This window comes from Leguminivora glycinivorella, chromosome 10 (genome assembly GCF_023078275.1).
Source record: "Leguminivora glycinivorella isolate SPB_JAAS2020 chromosome 10, LegGlyc_1.1, whole genome shotgun sequence".
NCBI lineage: Eukaryota > Metazoa > Arthropoda > Insecta > Lepidoptera > Tortricidae > Leguminivora > Leguminivora glycinivorella.
In genome coordinates this window covers 5,777,604-5,800,969 of record NC_062980.1, presented here as the reverse complement: position 1 = coordinate 5,800,969, position 23,366 = coordinate 5,777,604, and the positions used below count along the sequence as shown (strand labels likewise).

General features: G+C 36.3%; 2 protein-coding genes across 3 annotated transcripts in view; both read right to left on the bottom strand.

Annotated features, from left to right (window-relative positions):
* Window positions 1-22,840, bottom strand: part of LOC125230136 (differentially expressed in FDCP 6 homolog) — a 30,018-nt gene extending 7,178 nt beyond the window's left edge. Inside the window, 3 exon segments of the mRNA XM_048135171.1 lie at window positions 353-493; window positions 1,153-1,341; window positions 22,608-22,840. Of these exon segments, the coding sequence (XP_047991128.1) occupies window positions 353-493; window positions 1,153-1,341; window positions 22,608-22,700 (423 nt within the window). The 5' untranslated portion in view covers window positions 22,701-22,840.
* On the bottom strand, window positions 6,466-8,229 carry LOC125230132. Of its 2 annotated transcripts, none has more exons than XM_048135167.1 (3): window positions 7,312-7,455; window positions 7,082-7,192; window positions 6,466-6,740 (listed from the first exon to the last, which is right to left on the bottom strand). In XM_048135167.1, exons 1-3 carry the CDS (start codon window positions 7,417-7,419, stop codon window positions 6,576-6,578), a joined length of 384 nt encoding a protein of 127 aa, XP_047991124.1. In that variant the 5' UTR covers window positions 7,420-7,455; the 3' UTR covers window positions 6,466-6,575. The 2 variants fall into 2 exon arrangements, 1 of the variants encoding a protein (XP_047991124.1); XR_007177492.1 differs by adding an exon at window positions 7,848-8,229 and having other exon boundaries at window positions 6,603-7,192; window positions 7,312-7,350.
* Window positions 22,841-23,366: the final 526 nt, after the last annotated feature.

Below are 23,366 nucleotides of genomic sequence, written 5' to 3'. Positions count from 1 at the left end.
CACGAAATTCGTTATTTATCGGGTTAAAATGGTAATTAATCATAATGATTTCTTTATTAATAATTGTATTTGTGCTTCATAAATTTGAAGTCCTGACTTTTAAATGACGTTTCATTATGTATTGACTGGATTGGAATTTTCTATCCTTATCATTATAGCTTTTTATAGCCTTGTTCAGTCACGGACATCATCCACGTCCTTGTTTTGGTAGCGTAGTGAAGGAAATTATGCGACTTTGCTCGCATTTAATGATGAAAGTTTACATTTAGACGATCGACAATTTGCCCTGTAGTTGCTTAAATTAAATGTTTGCATTATTTATTAATTTTATTTATGATCTAATAGATCTTACCACATAACGGTCGGGCTCATCAGCATCCTGCACTAGATCAGCTAGCAGGCAGAATATACGGAACAGCTTGAAGACGGATTCGTCGTCAAACACAGGTTTGTCGCGGCTCAAGTGGTGCTTGCGGCATACCAGCCAGCATACCTGGAAATAACAATAACCTTTTAACCGCTTACAGTTTTTCATAGAGGGTGTTCGTGTCGCCGCCAATAGAACTGTACGAATATTGGTATTTCGAGTTCGGCGAAATAAGCTGGATATTTTATCTTCTGGATCATGCAGATTAAGGCATTTGAAAGGTCTCGGTTTCTCAAATATTAGACTCGCTGATCATATTCACGCTACCGGCAAGTAGTTCATCTGAACTAAGTAGTAATTTAAAATGGTTGTTCCGCGTATGTTCTTATCAGTCTCACCGACCTGATGTAGCGTGGTGGTCTTGGGCAGGCCGCTGTAGTGTTTGAACTCCTCGAAGGTCAGCTCTGAAGATGACTTGAAGTGTTCCTGGCCTTTCTCCCCCCGTGTTGAGGGGAGGCAGACCTTTGCGAACAAGATGTTGTATCTCTCACATTATTAAAAGACTTACCTCACTTATCTTCGTCTCATACTCTCTGACGACCTGTAGGGTGGTAGTTTCGGTAGGCTGTTGAAGACCTGATGCTGCAAGTAGTGATTGAACTCGTCGAAAGTCAGATCTGAAGACGACCTGAAGTGGTCCAGGCCTTTCTCTACCCCGCATAAGTTGAGGGGAGGCAAATTTTTGCGAACAAGATGTTGTACCCTCACATTATTAAAAGACTTACCTCACTTATCTTCGTCTCGTACTCTCTGACGACCTGTAGGGTGGTAGTTTTGGGCAGGCTGCTGAAGACCTCATGCTGCAGGTAGTGTTTGAACTCGTCGAAGGTCAGCTCAGCAGACGATTTGAAGTGGTCGAGGCCTTTCTCTACTCCGTATAAATCGAGGAGTGTGCCGATGTTTGCTGTCAGGACCTGTAATATCAAGATGGTTTTTAGTTAAATATCAGGAATCTATGCTGTGAAGACAAAAACCTACAAAGCGAACTTCTGCTCCCTTTTACCCCCCAAATCCGTGTAATGTTTTTTTTTTGCACAAATGTGTCTCCCTAAACGTTGAGGGCAAGGGCCTAAGCACGGCCTAAGCTTATCTATTTTTTAATTTGCCAGTGTAGACCCTTAAATATCCTTATACAAACATGTTTCTCTTTCATTTTGAGCCGAAAAGTAGGTACTTAAAATATCGAGAGCCTTCTCCGAAGTGTCAATTATCGCACGTAATGAGACAGAGTCACGCACTGGCTGTGTTGACTTTCAAAGGGTTAAGCTTGTGTTCTTTAAAATATTCTATCTGATAGCGTTATGAGTTCATACAATTTAATCAGTTCTCAATTAGTTCTTGATTGTTTGTTTTCATCTGTAATTTTAACTTTTGTAAGAAACTAATTGGGTTTCTAGCGTTCATTATAAGAAAATGTCATAAGTGTCTGATCGTCAAATAACATTTTCTGGAGTTATCTGATAGGTGCAGGTACAAGGTTAAGAATCAATATGTCTTATTTATTAAGTAATAACTGTGGCCGTGGCTTAACCTGAATTCCAAAACAAATCATATTGCGTTACTTTTTCACAGAGGCACTATGTTAGTCGACTCTATACGTGATTCATCACGAGAGACACGAGAGTCGTAGGCAGGTAACGTGATTTTTAACCGCCTTCCAAATCTCAAAGGAAGAGGTTCTCAATTCGTCTGTATTTTTTTTTTTTTTTAATGTTTGTTCCTCGATATCTCCGTCGTTACTGGACCGATTTTGAAAATTTTTTTTTTTATTGAATGTATATGCATACAGATTGGTCCCATTTTTCTCAGAACCCCGTTCTGGTGGTGGGATCCTGGAGAAATCGAGGGAACTCCTCAAATCTGAAAGGTATACATATGGCGATTTTTGTGTTTTTAAAGGAACAGCACGCATTTACGTACGGAACAGTGACATTTGGTGCAGTGGAACTCCTGATGATGATCAGAATGGAACTCCTCAAATCTGAACGGCACACTTATAGTGACTTTGGTATTTTTATAAGAACAGCATGCACTTACGTCCAGAACAGTGTCATTTGGTGCAGTGGAACTGCTAATGATGGTCAGAACGGAACTCCTCAAAATCTGAACGGCACACTTATAGTGACTATGGTATTTTTATAAGAACAGCATGCACTTACGTCCAGAACAGTGACATTTGGTGCAATGGAACTGCTGATGAAGAGTGAGCCGCCCCTGGTTAGAGTTCCGTTCTGATAATCATTATCATCTGTAAGTACTTCAGAATCATCCGAATTTCAAAATTGGTTCAGAAATGACGGAGATATCGAATAACAAACATTAAAAAATATACAGACGAATTGATAACATAATCCAACATTTGAAAGTATTTATCACCAGAAATAGAAATAGAAATAGAAATATATTTATTGCAAGAACATAGTTTTGTTACAGTCAGTGTGGTGTTACATTTAAGGAGGTCCTTATGTTCTACCCTATGATAGGCATGCAATATAAAGCTAACATGCAAATTTTAGAATTATTGAATTAATTTAGCAGTCAACAAATAACTTAAATTTATTTTTACATTAATGGAAATAACGAAGATTGAAAAAGAAAAAAAAAGGAACAATAATAGTAAAATTACACATGTCAAAATTAAGCAAAAATAATCAATGAGCATTACGGGTTTTCATCAGACATAAATTCTTGGATTGAGTAGTAACAGCGCCCCAGCAACCACTTTCTGAGGGCATTTTTAAACAATCTCGGATCTATTTCTAGTATGCTTTTTGGTAATTTGTTATAAATTAGAACCCCAAAGGAAGGCGGTTTTGTTTTCTTAAAAATTATGTAATGAATGTTTGCAAGTCATAGTCGGAACAGAAAGACTTGTTTGACCATATCTTCGCTTTCAGTGTACAGTCACCGGCATAAATAAGTGATGATTTCTGTACCTTGTCGCTTTAAATCGTTTGACAATTTCGTATGACATTTCAAACAAGACGTTTATGTGACAAAGTATAGAAATGATCATAGAGTTAAGTATATAACAGAGAGAGTTTCCCCGAAGACCAGTTGTGACAGTACAATGGCGGACGATGTCAATTTAGTGTTACCATATCACACAAATTTACCCCGATTATTTTTCAAAATAAATGTGCCATGTGCAAACACCATGTTAAATCAAAATGAAGCCTGACCAGAAATATATGATTAGTGTCAAGAGGGTGCCGTTATTCTGATATAATAACTACCTAACAATTACCTACTTAAATATTAACAAAAAATTATGACAGTTACTTTCGTATAAATACGTGGATAGAATTAAATCTGCTGTCTCATCTGTTTAGGCTCCTCGTTTTATCAATCATCACAATGCATCCATTGGGGCAATAGGAAATAAATAAAATCACACAAAGTTTTATTTATACACCAGTAAACTGTATTATTTTTCTAAATTTCTGTCTTTTACCTAAAAATGCGCGGGTTATATAGTCTGATTTCGTAATGTGGTGAAAACGAATGCACATATATTTTTCTGCAACGAATTTAATAAGGCTTATTTTGTGTTCTATTCCGGCAAAGGTGTGTTCATTTTCTAAACTCCTAAATACACTGTCACTTCCAATAAATTTCTCTTGGATTTTTGTCATTATGTATTCATATTGCTTATCGTTATATAATTTAATGTTTTCTTTGCAAACCTTCCTGATAACTACCTCACATATACAACAAATATCGTACACGTCTGTGGATGGATACTGCAGACCCCCTCTGTTTTTTAAGTTGATCAGTTTATGAAAATTCAGTCTCTCATGACAAGAAAGTCTTGCAGTACATTTTTGGCACTTCAGTTTTTTTGATGCATAATGAACAATGCTACCTGCCAAGTAACCAATGATCAGTTTTTTGAAGTTGTTTAGGTCGTCAACGTCTAATCGTTTGGCAAGATCTTTGGCTTCGCCAGAGATTTCTTCCATAAAATCTAGAGAATCGCAAGTGTCATCCCTATCATCGATGTGTCGATATGTTGGCGTAGTGGTGTTGATAACTTGAGTAGTAGAGGTACAGTTTAATATGGCTATTTGTTCCATGGGAACACAATTTCCTGTGGAGGAACAGCGGATTTCCAAATGCGCTAAGAGTTTTCTGTAGTTTCCTTTAAATTGCTTCACGTTCGGGTTATCATTAAAACCACCTTGCATTCTAAGTGACGAAAAAAACATTTCAAGGTGATCCTGGCTAAGTTTGTATGTAGGCAGGAAATCAAGGATTTTATCATTTTGTATGCATGTTTCATATAAATATCTCAAACTGTGTATATTTATTATCGTTCCAATAAAACCGGTTTTACACTGAGCTTCTAATATAGGCTGATAGTAACGTGTTATTAAATATTTGTACCTACCATTTATTTTGACTCTGCGCTTGGTCATGTGTTTTATTTTTAACTGAACTATGTAGTCTTTCAAGTCTTCTAAAAATGTAAATATTGAATCTTTGTTTTGAGGACAAATTGGTTTTTTGTAGTCAAAATCTGTTAAATTCCTGGAGTTGAATATGTCAAACATGTCGTTAATTTTTTTAATAAAGCTCTCTGTAGCCTCTGAATCTTGAAATTCATTAAGTGCCAGTGCTTCTCGGCAAGCTTTCATTGCTGTCGCAACACTTGTACTAAAAACTTGAGTGGCCAGTTTAACTTTCATTTTATTATTCTGAAAATAGATGTGCCTGTTTGACAGTTTATTGGCTAAGTGTAAACCCTCGTCATTCTGAAGTTTAGTTAGCTTTTGTAGGAGGCTCCATTTAATTTTATTTTCATTCCCGTCCACAATAATTTGTTTTGAATGCCATGTGTTTCTTAAAAGTTTTATGACATGGCTAGGATCTAGAAAGCATGCAACCTGAGAAGTATTGCATGGATGATTAAATGTTGTTTTTAATTCATTTAATTTAAAATTACATCCTAGTAATTGCAGAGCATTCAGGTTGGTTGCATGGCCATCACAAGTGAGAGAGATTACATCGATATTGGACTCAAAACATTTAGTAAGACATAGTTTAATTAAATTTGATTTCTGTTCTGCTGAAAAAGAGTTACTTAAAAAGTATCCCAGAGGGAGTTTAAATTTGTTGTTTATTCCTACAATGAGGAAAACTAGGGCTTGTGACGCCAGAGGAGCACCTTCTTTTGGCCCTGTACCCATGTCCTCCAACCCAATATTTTTTTTACCTTCCCAAAGAGGCTGAGGCCTGATTGCTATCTCGTCAAAAACTAATGAGCATAGAGTTTTGTTTCGACTAACTTCTGCTTTTGCTTTCAAAGCCTGAAAAGATTCTTCGGTAAATCCTGGATCTCCTTTCAAATTGCCATACCACTTACTCAGAGTTTTACGATGAGGAAGGCATGTATTAAAAGTATCTCTGACGTAATCGTAAGCTTTTGGGGAGTAGTAGTTTAGCGTCAGACAAAATTTTTTTATGATCGGAGAGTATTTGATGTTTTTCTTTAATTTTTTCCTATTATAATTGTTAAACAAATTGGCCGCTATTAAATCATCATTCAATTTACCAAATAAATCTGCGTCTATCAAATTATTTTCTTTCAAATTTTTTACAATGTCTTTTAAAGATTTATTCTTAGATTGTAATCTTTTAATTTTTTGGTTGGCAGTTCTTAACTTCTGTCGTAGGTTTCTTATGAGGATATCTTTCTTGATGATTGTTTCTTTTAAACGACGTTTTTTGGGAGTGTATAACACAGACAAAGGGTTTTCTATATCAATATCGGCAGCTTCATTATTATCAGGATTCTAAAAATATAAAAAAGGATTTATGTAATGTATACTAGGAATTTTCTTCCTCTAACTACCTGGAAACTCTACATTTCTTCCTCTAACTACCTGAAAACTACATTTCTTCCTCTAATTACGTGGAAACTCTACGTTTCTTCCTCTAAACTACCTGGAAACTCTACACTACACTAATCTACTGTTGAAATATCATGCATGTACTAAGTAGGTACTTATAAAATTTGAAGCACACCTGTTGTAAAATCTCTGAACTATTAAATGAAACGTAATGTACATCTGACTCTTTTTTTGAAGGTCGTTCGTTTGAAGCAGGTGGTACAGTCATGGATGAATCCTAAAAGTGTATAAATGGGTTATTTATAAAACATATAAAACAACAGTGATATTTTAGTTGCATTTAATTTACGGTAAGTACCTATTGTATTACAGATACCTGCCTTTTGTACATAGAGGAGAGTTTTTGGGTCGGAGGTTTCTTTTTCTTCCACGAGTGTACTCTTTGTCTCCAGGGCTCCAGTCTAGAAATATAAAAAATAATAATGATGTATATAATAAAATAATAAGTGTAATAAGAAAAAAAAAGAATCGTCATTTAAGGGCATTTCTTGTATGATGTCTTGATGAGCACGCATACATATTTTGTTTCTGAGTCATGGATGTTTTATATGTATCTAAGTGTTTGTACCTATATTAAATATATCGTTGTCTAGGTATCCACAACGCAAACCTTATTGAGCTTGTCGTGGGACTCTGCCAATCTGTGTGAGAATTCTCTATAATATTTGTATTAATATATCTACTTATTTATAGAAAGTGGAAAAATGCCCGTCTAACGTTAGAAAGAAGGAGAAAGTAGTACTTCAGCTTCAAATGGCAATCCAGGCACAGTGAGATTGAGTTTCTGAGATGTGTGAGGTTGGTCTAATTCCACGGTACTTGATTTTAATTCCGTTGTAGGTATAGATGAATCCTGAAACAGTAAATATTTTTTTGTGTTATATTATACATTAAAAGCAACAGAAAAATATATGACGCACAAAACAAAAGTCCACATTTTTAGAGGGCTGCTAAATTACTAATATTACTTACAACTAAGTTTTCTTCCTGGAAACATGAAGGCTCCAAAAACTGCAATAACGATAAATTATAATTAAATATCGCTGTAAATATTACTAAAACGCTTTTTAGGAAATACATACTACGTGCATACTCTATATTATAATAATATAACGTATACAGGGTGTAACAAAAATGGTGGTGATCCGTTTAAGGGCGTATTCAGTATCGTATTCTCATCAGTAGGCCTAGCACATGATGGCCGCGGGAGTATGTCGCCGCGAGATAGATGACACGTCTTTGTCTAATTGTATTAATGACATAAGGACAGGTAGTCTATCTCGCGGCGACATACTCCCGCGGCCATCATGTGCTAGGCCTGCAGGAAAAAGTAGGATAAAAAATTTTTTTCGCAAATTTTTTTTTATATGTTATATGTATAAGGCTCATACAAAAGTGAAAATTTTTTTAGCGAAAAAAAAAATATCTACTTTTTCCTGATAAGAATACGATACTGAGTACGCCCTTAAACGGATCACCACCATTTTTGTTACACTCTGTATTTATACCTTCTTTGGTATCGCATTTTTCACAAGATAGAGACGTCCTCCTTCTGTGGTGTAGAAATCATTATCGTCAAAATGTACACTACAAATCACGCTTGAATTTGAAGGGTACCAATCAGTTTCATTCCTGCTTTTTCTAATAATTTCTACCAGATTATTAGTCCAGTATTCATCCTCTTTTTTAATCCTGAAACATATGTAAGGATTGTGTAAATAAATAAAACAAAAATAAATAAACTATGTATTTTATCGACTATGCTGAAACTACTGTAATGAAAGGATCAATTGTACTAGGTATTTAAATATGTCTAAACGGTTTTTTTCTGTTCTCTGATTCCGCCAACAATGTCAAGGTTTAGGATGTCACGCGTTTTATGAAAACAATTTGCCGCTGAGCCCTTCATTTTTCAAATTAGCCGCCTTTTTTCGTGCCAAAATTTGGTTGAACAAAGCGCTAGTTGCACGTATACTTAGGTGGAAAGCGCGAGGCGTAATTCGTCCAATAGAAATGAGTACTGCGTATTACGTCTGGCTATTATATCTTAGTCTGTGGAAATGATCACATATTTATGCCGGTAACTGTAACAGTGGCACCTCGACCCCAAACCTCGTATTACGTTACTTTATCTCGGAGTAATGAGCCACTAAGTGAGTAAGTCGACGCTATACGTGATCCATCATGACAAGTCGTAGATAGCTAACGTTCCTTAGTAATGACGTCAACAATTGCTTGAATATTATAGAACGTGGAATTCGAACGATAATAAGGAAAAATTTAACAATCTTCAAGAATTTAGAAAAAAGATGGGCCTCATAGTGGACAAACCCAAACCCGGTTTTGGTAGTAGCAATGACGGGAATACAGCAAGAAAATTTTTTCATTCTTTCGAAGATTCAGCTGAAATTACTGGCATAAACAAAAATTTAATATATCGATTTCTTATAATCCTTTTGGCTCTCACAAGTACGTTTCCAGTCAACCCAAATAAATTTAAAATTTATTGTGCAAAGACAGCTGTTGTCTTTATCAAACACTATCCATGGTACCCCTACCAACAACTGCACACAAAATCTTATTTCATGGCCATAAAATAATAAGAAATTGTATAGTGCCTTTAGGATTACTCTCAGAAGAAGCTCAAGAATCCAGAAATAAGGACATAAAAATGTATAGAGAACGCTATTCGAGAAAATTCACTCGAATCCAAAACATAGAAGATGTGTTCAATAACCTTCTAGTATCATCTGATCCTTACATAACGGATATTTCACGAAAACATTACAAACAAGATACAAAAATAAATGATTATCCAAAAGAATTAAAGTATTTATTGGACATGTAAGAAAACATAACTAATAAAATATAGAAAAAAAATTGCAACAGTAAATCGAACATAAATAAAGCTGTAGTTTAATTTAATTGTGTTTTTATTTTATTATTTCAGCGTTTCTAACGTTTCCTTCAATCCATTAGTTTTGGCCAGAAATTTAAGAAAATCCGCCTGTGTGCGCACGTGCGCGGCGTCCGGCGATAGGGTTACCTATGGATTAAAACGAATGAATACTCACATAAAATTTTATACTATTATATTCAAGTCTTGGGTACTTTCTAGGTATATATACTGTATTTATATATTATTGTTCAAGTTCCAACAGTACAAGCCTTACTGAACTTTTCCGTGGGACTTAATTAGTAGTAGATCTGTGTAAGAATGTGTAATGAACTCGCGGCCGCCAGGATGTACCTACTAGAATCACGGCTATTACCTACTTGTTAACAAGGCGTGGTTGGAAACAGAAAGCCTTATGTAATTGTCTACATGATGTCGTCTTAATAAGCGCTGTGATTCTTATACCAGTCTTAGATGTTTGAAGATATTGAGACATCATAGGAGAACACCCACACCCCTTTAGAATTGAGGCTTAACTCACAGTCACAGCAGCACCTGGATGGCTAGTGCTTTACCATCTAAGCTACAAATTATCCACTTAATGAATATCAAATGAAAGCCTTCGTCAATTTTTAAGATGTTATAAGTACTTTTCTTTAAACTGCAGGAAATACCTAAAATTTCTGCGAAGATATAGGCAAAATAATGTTAGAGGTCTGATGAATCTTGATGGATGGAGAGGGAGAGGTAAACCCAAAGAACGTTAGACGGATTGTGTGAAAGAGGATATTAGAAAGAAAGAAGTGAATACTGAGACGACGGAAGATAAAGAAGAATCGAAGAGGAAGACAAGTCGTACCGACACCACATACCTATCGTGGGATAAGGGTAGGAAGAAGAGTCTGCGAAAATATCTCAACAAATAACCCGCCGCCGCGGTCCTGGGTTCGAGTCCCGGTAAGGGCATTTATTTGTGTGATGAGCACAGATATTTGTTCCTGAGTCATGGACGTTTTCTATGTAGGTATATAAGTATTTGTATATTATATATATCGTTGTCTGAGTACCCACAATACACGCCTTCTTGAGCTTACCGTAGGGATCAGTCAATCTGTGTAAGGTCCTATAATATTTATTATTATTAAATAAAACTTCTCTCAAAACTCGACTGCAAAAGGTTCGTTCAATTTAGGTAGTTCTCTGTGTACGCAAAATAAATATTAGTCCTCCACATCGATTTCGATGACGGCGATCCAATCAGTTTTTTTTTTTTCTCATATGAGCTCTTATATGGCTGGCCAGGCCAAACGCAAAATACAACGAGTACCTAATAAGTAACCATTTATTTTAAATAACATGGCAGTAGTACGGTTTATGATACATATAATTACCTAGGATGTTAGCCTTGACAAAATATCGGTACTGTAAACATTGTCTATAGTAATCAATTACGTCGCCTACGTTCAGTCTTAACACTTCTCGGTTCGCCCGTTAATATAATAGTAGCTTTATTCACATATCATAAGGCAGCATATTAAATATTATATTATGTTCAGTTTATAATTTGTGTACGAAAACAGTCAGACAGTGAGTCAGCGAGGAATGACCTATCGCCCACACTAACTCGGTCTACTATTATGAAAATTATTATGATACTTATAGTAATCTATGTTGTATTTTTAAAGACGCTACAGGAGCGAAAATACTAAAATGGAAAGGAGCCCCCCTTTCAATTTAGGAATTCTAATTTAATATACTAGTGTTATCGAAACTAGATTTATCGAAAAAAAAGTCCATTAAGAACAACTCAGTCAAAAATTATTGCGAAAAAATGTTTAAAATCGAGGTTCCGCTCTCGACTGTTTCCTCCTTCACGACACAGATAAAAATAATAATAATCTGTTTAGAAAAAAACATTGCTCTATCTTCAAAAACCAGGGAGGAAATAGCCGAGAGCGTTTGCCTGTGATACATGCAATACTAAAGTGCCCAAATTGACCTTCGACCTCCTGTAGAAATCGTCATAATAGCACCCCTTAAAGGTTTTTTGGAGTGTGTAGACTGTGTGATATATTCAATACTAAAGTTGCCCAACTTATTGTCATCTTCGACCTGGCTCAAGACGAAATTAATGAAGCATCGTTAACGTACCGCCACTTCCTTTAAGGTTTTTTGGGTGAGTTATTTTAATGTTAAGATATATTTTTTCAATTTCTGTAATATTTCACTGTACGAACTAGAAATAAAAGGCTTTTTATTTTATTTATTTATTAACAAGAATATTTACAGTAGGTCTAGGTAAGACTATTGTCGTTCATACAGGACATTTTATATTAAGTAAATATAGAAGTTTTTACGTAAAAATCGCAAACGTTCAAGAACCATTTCAAGGCTGTTGGGGCTACAATGTGGACTCTACATTGTAGAGTCTGGTACAAATTATCATTTTTATAGTTCCTGAACAATATTTTAATAACATTTTTTTATTATCCTCATTTAGTGCCCCACTGTTGGGCAAAGGCCTTCCCTCGTTTTTACAAGCTTAAATTTACCACAAGCTCAAATTAACTACGTTCGATTAAAATGAACTAGGTAACGTTGTGACAGTATGTATAAATATTTATATTTAATATAACATCATACTGTTGGACTTTGACTTTGACTTCGAGAATTTTTCATATGTCGACTCCATGGATTTTAGAACCACGGTATGCCATAAAAAGTCCTAAGCCTAGTTATTAGTTATTAGTAGTTTGGGTTAAAACGTAGAAGCTAAATTTGATCCACTTCCCGGTTTCCGATTGAGCTGAAATTTTGCACACATATGTAAATCACGTCACGTGACAATGCAATATTATGGTATCATGGAGCTGATTTGATGATGGAGCAGAAAGGTGGTCATAGGAACTCTGTTATGAAATGTCGTATCCCCATCGAGTAAGGGGTTTTTAGAAACGTCTCGGAGAGCAGCAGATGACTGTTGAAAGAAAAAGGTACAGTTGGCGATAAAAGCTTGTACCAAAAATAACATTTTTGCAAAAAGACTTATTTTCACTCTGTTCGACCCTGTTGTCGGCGTTTCCCACTATTTTGGTTAAAATGCATCCAGGTCATCCCGCCATGTCCTTAACATTATTTACATATATTTATATGTTCCTGTTATGTCACCTACAATCAATCAATTATTTAATCATATCACAAATCAATCAATTAATCATATCCAAGATATCTCTATCATCATTATCCGAAACTCGATGAGATTATAAAATTTGATTACTTAAAACTACCCTAACGACTTTTGTCAATAGGTTAGGTAATACCTAATCTAATGCAGGTATTAAACCTGTCGGTAGCTCAGCAAAAACTATGTCGATGTTAGTGTAGGTAATATCGTGGATAATATTACACGTATAAGCGATTGTCCTCAACCTATCAATGATTGTGGTTGATATTAATATCCTACTGTTTTACCAGTTATATTATACTAGATTTGCCCGCGGATTCACTAGCGTTAGAAAGAGACAAAAGGTAGCCTATGTCACTTTCCATCCCTTCAACTGTCTACACTTAAAAAATCACACATTCGTCGCTCCGTTTTACCGTGAAGGACGGACAAACAAACAAACAGACACACACACTTTCCCATTTATAATATTATAATATTAGTATGGATATTTAGTAGGTACGCATATCTCTCTCTCCCGGCCGTATCCGACCATGGTGACTGTTTTCAACTCCTTTGTTGATTACGTTGATGTGCTCGCATGTGGCTCACGTAGCCGATTTTAATATATGTGGAAAGGCCTCAAATGCCTATCTATATTTAAGATAGGTATGTTCGCACCGACTTTGCAGAGGACAAAATGTGTGCCATCGTATTTTTTGCCTTTCATTAAGGGTCTACAGTTTTACATACATATACGTACAAGGATTTGGCGAATGTTTGTGATAGCATTTCCCGGCAAAAGGAAAATTAAACGACATCACGAATGTTCTACTTATCCTATCCCTACGAGTATAACGCAAATCTAAAAAGTTACTAGCAAACATAAATATTGCGTCAGGTAAATACCTATTTATTTGCAGCTACTACTAATACGTGTCCAATTATTGCGAGTATGACCTTACGTACTTACCGTATAGCCATTTTAGCCAGACAACTTTATGGATGAATCATTACAAACATAAATAGAATATTTCAACGCCTATTAATATGCTATTTTTTGCGGCTTGTTACTGTACAAGAAGTGACAACGTTTCGGAGCAAAAAAGACTGTTGAGTATACGATAGTACTCTTTATTATACTGTGGTACCTATAAGTATGTTTTCAGTACAGATGGTGTTTTTTTTACGCACTAGTGCGAGAAGTGGTTCATTATATGGCAGGTCGAAACTTCGGAGGTCCATCTGTACTGAAAAACGTCGTTCGATACACGTGCGAAAAGGGAATTCGTAACTAGTGTCGATTTAAAACACTCCCTTCAGTCGTGTTTTAATTTATCGCCACTCGTTTCGAACTTCCTCTTTTTCGCACTTGTATCGAAATGTACTATTTTAGCGAATGCTGGTTTCCAAGGATAAGATAGGATTCGTACTAGGACGAAGTATGGAGACGGTTATTATATTACGACACCATTCAGGGACGCCATGAAATTTGGAATAAAAAGTAGAGCTATTAAGTTGTGTATCAGTGCTTAAATTACAACATCTAAAATGGTTTTTTAGTACCTACAGATGGTGCTTTTTTACGCACTAGTGCGAGAAGTGGTTAATTTTTTGTCAGGTCAAAACTTTGATGGGTGGCTGTATTGAAAAACGTCGTACGATACACGTGTGACAAGGAAATTCGTAACTCGTGTCGATTAAATCATTCACTCCGGTCGTGTTTTAATTTATCGCCACTCGTTTCGAACTTCTTCTTTTCCGCACAAATTCTTTTTTTAATAATTTTGTCCCATAATATTTGCGTATAGATGGCATCACCAGTCTCTCTATTAGCTAATTAGCTATACGTAAACCTGTAAAGGTTTCGTATAGGAGGTGCAAGCAGAGGCGGCTCGCGGCTGTAATTTGTGGGTGTTCACTCAAATAATCATCGTAAGGCCCAAGGTTCTACATGTATGTAGTAACATAAGCAACACTATTAACTGTGTATTTGTAATTCCTATTACAACGGCATAAGTCTAGTGTTCCTGTTTGTACTTATTCAATGTGATTAAATTTAAATCATATTAAATTGGCTCAGGGATGCATTTATTTTCTTTGCTTCAATTTTCCAACAAATGCCAACTATAAGTTAAAATTTCAATGAAAAATATTCTTTATTTAGTTTATATAGCTGCCCACCTTCAGTATTAATAACAGTAAAACATAAAAATGAATAGACGAAAACTGCAGTTCATTCAGTAAATGAATGCGGGATTGTGAATGTTTTTTTTTTATTTTTATCGAAAGATGTGATAAGTCACTGACGCCGGTATCGGTCCATGCAGACTCACCACCTCCGCCATCCGCGCCCGCTCCAAATAAAAGACATGGAAAGCAAAACAGTTTGTCACTTTTTTCACATCCACATAACCACGGTGTTTTTTCATACTGTTCCGTTTTAAAAACACGTGTAAAAGTTTTGGTTTTTGAAAAACATATTTGCGTAAGTTTAAGGTCGAGCCGCGGTGGTCCTTTAGCTTTTAATTCTAATCGCGTTGCAAAAGTTTTTTCACACTCTTTTATAAATGTCACATTGTATCCATCCATTCTCACACACTTGCAATAAAAACAATTTAATTATGCGGTTTCAAAATAAGGCAAAATTGTATTCCCGCGCGTGCCTTAAAACTTGTTTATCTAGTGTTTACTAACAATTAACAAAATAGCGCGCGAAATACGCGGGTCGCGGAAGACCGCGACGAATATCGCGCCTGCGCGGTGCAACCGAGACGGTAATCAAGGACAAACGCACAGACCTATATTGAGATAGAAGGAAAAAGCTTTGCGGTTGACAGGGAGACCGATCGTGTAACATTTCGCATTGATTGGTGTTCTTATTATGATTGGATTATCCTAGTTAATTATTAATGTAGTTTAGTATATTTATAATATAAGTTAGTTTAAGATTTTTGCATGGATGTATTTGTAATTTAATTTGTGTTGCATACTTTTTAATCTGTTGAATAAATAGATAAATACTTGATATCACGAATGTGAATTGACTCGACAGTTTGAATTCATGGCTTATTTTTACATCGATCGTACTCTAAGAACAAATCAATTTATTTTCATTACATACACATTATTCTAGCATTTATTTCATGTTTATAGGTCGCTCGTTTTGAACGCACGCCAAATCGAGCTCGTCATATTTAAACCGCAATGGAAAACTAATTTTGACATCCAATCGTCGAGCAGACTGCCGTTCGCGGTACTAAATAGGATACTTTTTCTTTCTATCTTGATATAGCTCTGTGGTCAAACGTCCCTAGGAGCGGCGCTCCAGATTTACCTAATATTTCATACATAATCTTCTGTCTCACGCGCGGAGCTATGACTAAACTTCTCTTTCGCTCTTACTGAATTTCGTATTAGAGAATGTACTGAATATTTCTCCATAGGAGCGCAATTCAAAGCGCTCCGTTGAGTGCGGTGCGTATGAAATTGTATAAGAAGGGAATTGGCGGATTATAATATAGACTGTTTAATGAACTTTTAGGAAATATAAGTAATTGTTTGATTGGACTTTTTTGCGATAGTTTTTATACAGTATAATACATTAATTTGAGGTACCATAATTGATGTATTACTATAGTTTAATTGTGATTATTTTTGGGAGTGCACCGCACAAGCGCTCTTTAGGGCAAGCCGCTACTGGGTGCAAGCACCTACTGCTTGCCCTTAGAGTTGGTCAAAGACGCCTAGTTACAAAGATGACATATAGAAGAGAAATTTCGACGGCTTCCGCTGTGGCGAGGTGGCCTAGGGGTTCATGGCGTTAGCCCGGATTGCTAAAGACGCCGGTTCGAATCCGGCCTTCACCACTGGTGGTGCTTGTAATTTTTTCTTTAATATATGACATCTTATTTCGATTTTTAATTTATATTATAATCGATGGAATCAGGCGTTACTTTCCGGAAATCCATGTTAATCGTAAACTAGAACTTTCCTTTGCTAATCCGCGAATAGATAACGTGCAAGTCAATCAGTGCTAACCTGTTATAATTACTTGCGTATTTTTTACATGCAATTAATTTTCCCACCCTCCCACCGCAAAAATAAAAATAAATACGCAAATAAATATAACAACCCACCACCAAAAATACAAAACTCGACACGTGTTTCGCCTCTCTACGAGGCATCCTCAGGAGCTGATGTTGACGGTCCGAAGTCCCGCAACTGACACTGCCTGTCACTGACTGTCACTGCCTGTGCAACTGACTGTCAGTTGCGGGACTTCGGACCGTCAACATCAGCTCCTGAGGATGCCTCGTAGAGAGGCGAAACACGTGTCGAGTTTTGTATTTTTGGTGGTGGGTTGTTATATTTATTTGCGTATTTATTTTTATTTTTGCGGTGAGAGGGTGGGAAAATTAATTGCATGTAAAAAATACGCAAGTAATTATAACAGGTTAGCACTGATTGACTTGCACGTTATCTATTCGCGGATTAGCAAAGGAAAGTTCTAGTTTACGATTATTTATATTATAGTAGTTTGATTTGTTCCCATAGTTGCGTAATTTTGGTTATTGTAGGCACACAAGTGTGTCTCGCCTCACAACCAAGTTTAGTATGTGTAGTAACGTATGTAGGTAATAGGTATATTATTTTAGGAATGTGAAGGAATACTAATTTGCAACATAGGCGCCAAGATATCCGGTTGGAGTAAAATTAACATTTGTCTGTCTATGCAAACACTACTCTAAATGCGCATTATTTGTTCTGTGCTGTTTCCAATGCCCTTACATGGTCGGACATTTATACATACCATTTTAAGTACCTACTGGGGCTACTTTTAATAGCGGGCACTTAGTCTGTGATATGTTCTTAGTAACTTACTGAACGCTTTCATTATTTTAAGAAAGTGGAAATAAAAATAGTGTCTTAATTAATACAAGAACAACGAGAAAAAAGTTCTAAAAATAAAGGTGCTACGTGATTCAATACTATTTGGGTGGTATAGTCAGCCAAAAAAGTGGTTTACCACTTTTTGATCGTATGTGTTTGAAGTAGAGTCAAAAAGTGGTAAACCACTTTCTTTGCTGACTGTACGTGAAAATCGACAACTACAGGATTGACGTGGTACGAGAATGTCGTACTGCCGTAAACGGCGCGACTGTCGACGCCTTGCGACATTTCCATTGTAAATATACCCTGACTTTTGCGAGCGAGCCTTATTAGCGGACGTGTTTTTTATTAATTTGTTATGCGCTAACAATTACATGACAGCGATACTGTAGGTATATACATTATTTAGATACGGTACCGTAGTTGCTAAAACGGTACCTAACATAATGTTGCTATACACTGACCACTGATTAGAATTGCTTTCATCTAAACCTACATTGAACTAGGTGGTATAATTATGTCACTTTTTACCAGCTTTTATTCAACTTGCCTTGTTAGTACGTTAGTGTGGGTCAAAACGTAGAAGCTAAATTTGACCCACTTCCCGATTTCCGATTGAGCTGAAATTTTACACACATGTAAATCACGTGACAATGCAATATTATGGTATCATGAAGCTGATTTGATGATGGAGCAGAAAGGTGGTCATAGGAACTCTGTTATGAAATGTCGTATCCCCATTGAGTAAGGGGTTTTTACAAACGTCTTGGAGAGCAGTAGATGACTGTTGAAAAAAAGGTAAGTACAATCGGTGATAAAAACTTGTGCCAAAAATTAAAGTTTTGCAAAAAAACATATTATCATTATTGATATTATTGCCTAAAATATTTATCTCAAACAAATAAATATGTATGTCAAAGTAGGTAAGCTATGTATACAGAGATAAATAGATAAGCAAATAGATAATGTTGACAGAGCCATAAATGCAAATCAGCAAATATTGAAGTTTACTATTTGCTACCTAACAGAGTGACTGTTTACCTACATGAGATATATGGAAGTTACATTGTAAATATACCTACCTACTTAAGTGAATATTTTCTACACTTACTTAATACTTAACTCGATTATAATATGTAGACAGTTTTATCATAATGAAAAGATCTGCTTCTAATCAAAGATGCCTCTAGTCAGTGATTTTGTTATTTTCTATGATACCTATTGCCGACGGATCTAATAGGTACTCAATTATATTTAAGAGCAGATAATACCAACATTAAATAAATAAATAAATAAATAAATATTATAGGACATTCTTACACAGATTGACTGAGGCCCACGGTAAGCTCAAGAAGGCTTGTGTTGTGGGTACTCAGACAACGATATATATAATATATAAATACTTATATACATAGATAACACCCATGACTCAGGAACAAATATCTGTGCTCATCACACAAATAAATGCCCTTACCGGGATTCCAACCCGGGACCACGGCGTAGCAGGCAGGGTCACTACCGACTGCGCCAGACCGGCCGTCAGTAATGTGTGGGATATCGGTCCGACATCCGATATCGGATCGGATAATGTAAAAACGCACTAATACCAACATTAGTTTAGGTTCCTGTCTAAAGTTTGATACAATTTAGAATACCTACCGATTTCTGGAAACATCTTTCGCCTTCCATTTTCCTAGTTAATCCTTTGTCGATATATTGCCTTATCCTATCCACATACCTTCATACAATCTCGTGCTATGAGTGCATTTTAAAAAAAAAACCGGCCAAGAGCGTGTCGGGCCACGCTCAGTGTAGGGTTCCGTAGTTTTCCGTATTTTTCTCAAAAACTACTGAACCTATCAAGTTCAAAACAATTTTCCTAGAAAGTCTTTATAAAGTTCTACTTTTGTGATTTTTTTCATATTTTTTAAACATATGGTTCAAAAGTTAGAGGGGGGGGGACGCACTTTTTTTTCCTTTAGGAGCGATTATTTCCTAAAATATTAATATTATATAAAAACATTCTTAGTAAACCCTTATTCATTTTTAAATACCTATCCAACAATATATCACATGTTGGGATTGGAATGAAAAAAAATATCAGCCCCCACTTTACATGTAGGGGGGGTACCCTAATAAAAAATTTTTTTCTATTTTTTATTTGTGCACTTTGTTGGCGTGATTAATATACATATTGGTACCAAATTTCAGCTTTCTAGTGCTTACGGTTACTGAGACGGACGGACAGACAGACATGGCGAAACTATAAGGGTTCCTAGTTGACTACGGAACCCTAAAAAGAGGGCTTTTACTGAACTGCCAGCCTAGCCAAGGTGACGATCGCTTGCGCTGTGATAACAAAACGAATCCACACGAAAGTCTTTCTGTCTCGCTCGACTCTCGACAGCTGGTGCGATTCAAAACGTGAGATAATGTTATGATGCGAGAAATAATTATTTTAGATACGATATATTTGTTCATTTTCACATGTGGTATTAATTATTGGAATGCTCGTAATTTCGTGACATACTGTAAGTTTTGCTCTATCAAAAAATCATTGCTCTATCTTCAAAAACCAGGGAGGAAATAATCGAGAGCGTTTGTATGGAGAATTGACCCTCTTGTACTGTCTTAACAAGTTGCATGTTGGCTACGCGTCCTGTGTAATCTGCTATAATGTAGACATGAGTGTGTGCAGTGTGCACTGTGCATAAGAACGGTGTAAGTAGTGTAACACCTTTGTAAGAGTGCAACGGTACTTTTATGCTCGCACGGGCTTTTAGACGAAAGTTGACGACCGCCCGAAATCGCCTGCCATACAAGCTTTTATTCAACTTGCCTTGTTAGTATGTTAGTGTGCGTCAAAATGTAGAAGCTAAATTTGACCCACTTCCGATTGAGCTGAAATTTTGCACGCATATGTAAATCACGTGACAATGCAATATTATGGTATCATGGAGCTGATGGAGCAGAAAGGTGGTCATAGGAACTCTGTCATGAAACGTCGTAACCCATCGAGTAAGGGTTTTTAGAAACGTCTCGGAGACCAGAGACCAGTAGATGACTGTTCAAAGAAAGATACAGTCGGCGATAAAATCTTGTGCCAAAAATGAAATTTTTGCAAAAAACTTATTAACATATTCTTGATGATTAATGGTCTTTTGACACAAGGTATAGTGGTATACTTACTTACTAAAGTAGTCAACGATAAAGCATAAATTGATTTTTCAAAATGAGGCTATTTAAAAATTGTATGGAATTACCTGCGCATTGGAACTATTTTTGACCAACACCAAAAAGGAGAAAGTTATCAATTTGACCACATTTTTATAACAATAACAACGCCATAATAAGGGACATCGCTGTTGTTAAATTATGTATCAGTGTTATCTATGTACTCGTACGTCAAATTATGTATAAACATTCATATGTCCTATATTCAGTGTAGTACCTACGTTTGTATGGAGAAGCGACCGTCCCCTTTCCCCTATAAGCTCTGCTGAGCTTTTTATGTACTCATGGCGAATACTTCACGAGAAAGCACTGTTGCACAGAGTGCTAATAAAGGTAATTTTGCTCAATTATCACTTTTATGTACATTTTTCGACTGATATGGAAATTGGGCCAATTATTCGTGCGAGTGTTTTGACTGTCGTTTATGTACAATTTCAATAAGACGGTATTTTATTTACATTATAATTATATACGTAAATGCCTTTTAATGTGTGACAATAAACTTTGGTGTCCTAAAGTGGCTATTAAAATAATAAGAGGTCCGTATAAAATTACGTACCTACTATGTAGATATCGAATAGGTACATTTGTTTCGGTACGTAATTTCTGTAGAAAGGATTACTTAGAGAAATACAGGCTACATTGTTTTTGTAAACATCAAATCGTAACATTGTATTAAGTACAAGTGTGTTTCCATGACAACCCATACGATTTGACAGTTCGCGCAATTGTAATACAAGGCTTGTACCTTTCGAGAAACGGGCCCCTGAGCGCATGCACGCTCATATTGGGCGCGCAGCGGAGTGGGGCGTGTGGGGTTCATGTCAAACAATTGAAGCTCGTACAAGTGTCCCAATCGACGCTTTATAGGGTGGACGCATGCTTGACCGCCCCGCTAAACGCTCCGCTCCGAGTGGCCACTCAGGCATTACGCTAAGGCTGGTTAGTGTCACGCGGACCGATCCGCACGACCAATTTGTCATGAAGTTGATGTTGTCGTCCGCGCGAACCCGTCCGTTTTACGCCGTGGCTTGCGTGGGCGACGGTTGCGCGACGGCGATGCGACGCATACGAAATCAAACCTTATCGATATGGAAGTATGAGACGCGACGGCGACGGTCGCGCGACCGTCGCCCACGCAAGACATACTGTACGTTACTCTTTATTATACGCTGCCTATTAGTCCGCTCCACGCGACACTAAAACCAGCCTAAGTAAATGGAACAGAAAGCCCGACCTATATGCTAACCCGTCCCTCAGATTTGAACAGTCTGAAGTGACATTATGATATGTCACCATACCTCACTCTCACCTTTACACCCCAATTGACCTGGATAAGGGAAGGATGTCCGTATTGTTCGTTGTTTGCGTGACCTTTGTCAATATTTTGCATTAAGATATTGTTGCATAAGTTTGCAAATTTTGTTTTTTGTTTTGAGGAAAGAATTTCTTAAGTATAAATACGCTATGGATAGGTACACTCACTTATTAATTTCTAATACTTAGAAAACAATCTTTTTCTTCATGTGTTGTTACAAAACAAAAGTCTCTGTTCTCATCGAAGCTAGTCACTTGGACTGATTACATTAATAATTTGAATGTCTATGTAATATGAATGTACAATATAGGTACATACTACAACTAGGATAGATTGAGTCATATGAAAACCAGCCAACAATTTGATTATAAGTTTGCTTAACTTTATATTTTTATATGAATTTCTACCGACTACCTACTGGAGTAGAGCAGCTGATTTTAGGTTTTTAATTTCGGAAATACTTAAACTAATTAAAGCACCTTCCGGTAACTTATCCAAACTCTAATCAATAGCTGTTAAATTGACGTTAAATCATACATATTATAGTAAACAAAAGTGATGACTCAATATTTATAAAACAATCTAAACAAAAACGCTTTGCAATAATAAACTTTACCTACTTACATAAAATTAATAATCACACTTTCAAGCAGCGATTAACCCTACCTAATCTCATTCTTTTGTTTCGGAGATAAGCCTAAATAACAGCAAACAAAATCAGAATAAGCATGCAAACATAACTTAGACATAAACAAACATCTCACCTTCAACTTCGATTTATGCACTACATCCTTATTTTGCAGCGAATCGAACGCGTGCCAAATGCAATTTGTAACGTTCTTCAAAAGCGCCGACATTTCCACCAATCACACGCACTATACCATCGAACCGGCAATTCAAATATATAATAACAAAAGGCGATCGGAATATTTGAATTCAATTTGAGAAACAATAGACGAGCGTGTTGAATTCCAATGGAACGCGTGCGTCACTCGCGCGTCCGAAGTGAGTACTGGCATACTGGCATGGCACAGTACTGGCGATAAGCGAAAGGAAATGGTCGAAGCAACTTGCTTGACTGACCGATATGATTTGTGGTCTGTGCATTGTAAGCCCTACAGGATCTGGTACACTTTGTAAGCTTAAAACTCGTGGACAATCCGCAGTACCACACATTACAGTCAATAGAAAATTCTTGCTAAATGAACGGAGCGTTCAAATTGTTTAATAGTCAACTTCTATAATTACGGATTAGACAAACCAGAGATAACAATAACTAGCAGCACGATAGAAACTAAACATATAAGTACGAGTAACTTTTTACATACTTATATCACTTATATGTAATAGACGCCTACCTACACATTTACAAAAGAACATATTAAAAGCTCTGAAAAATGGCTAGTCATATGATCATATCTCGCATTATCTTTTCTATCTTAATTGATCGCTTCATCTCATTCGTGTTTGTATATTCAACGGAATAATCTGGCTCTACCAATTGGTAGAGACTCCCAATCGTC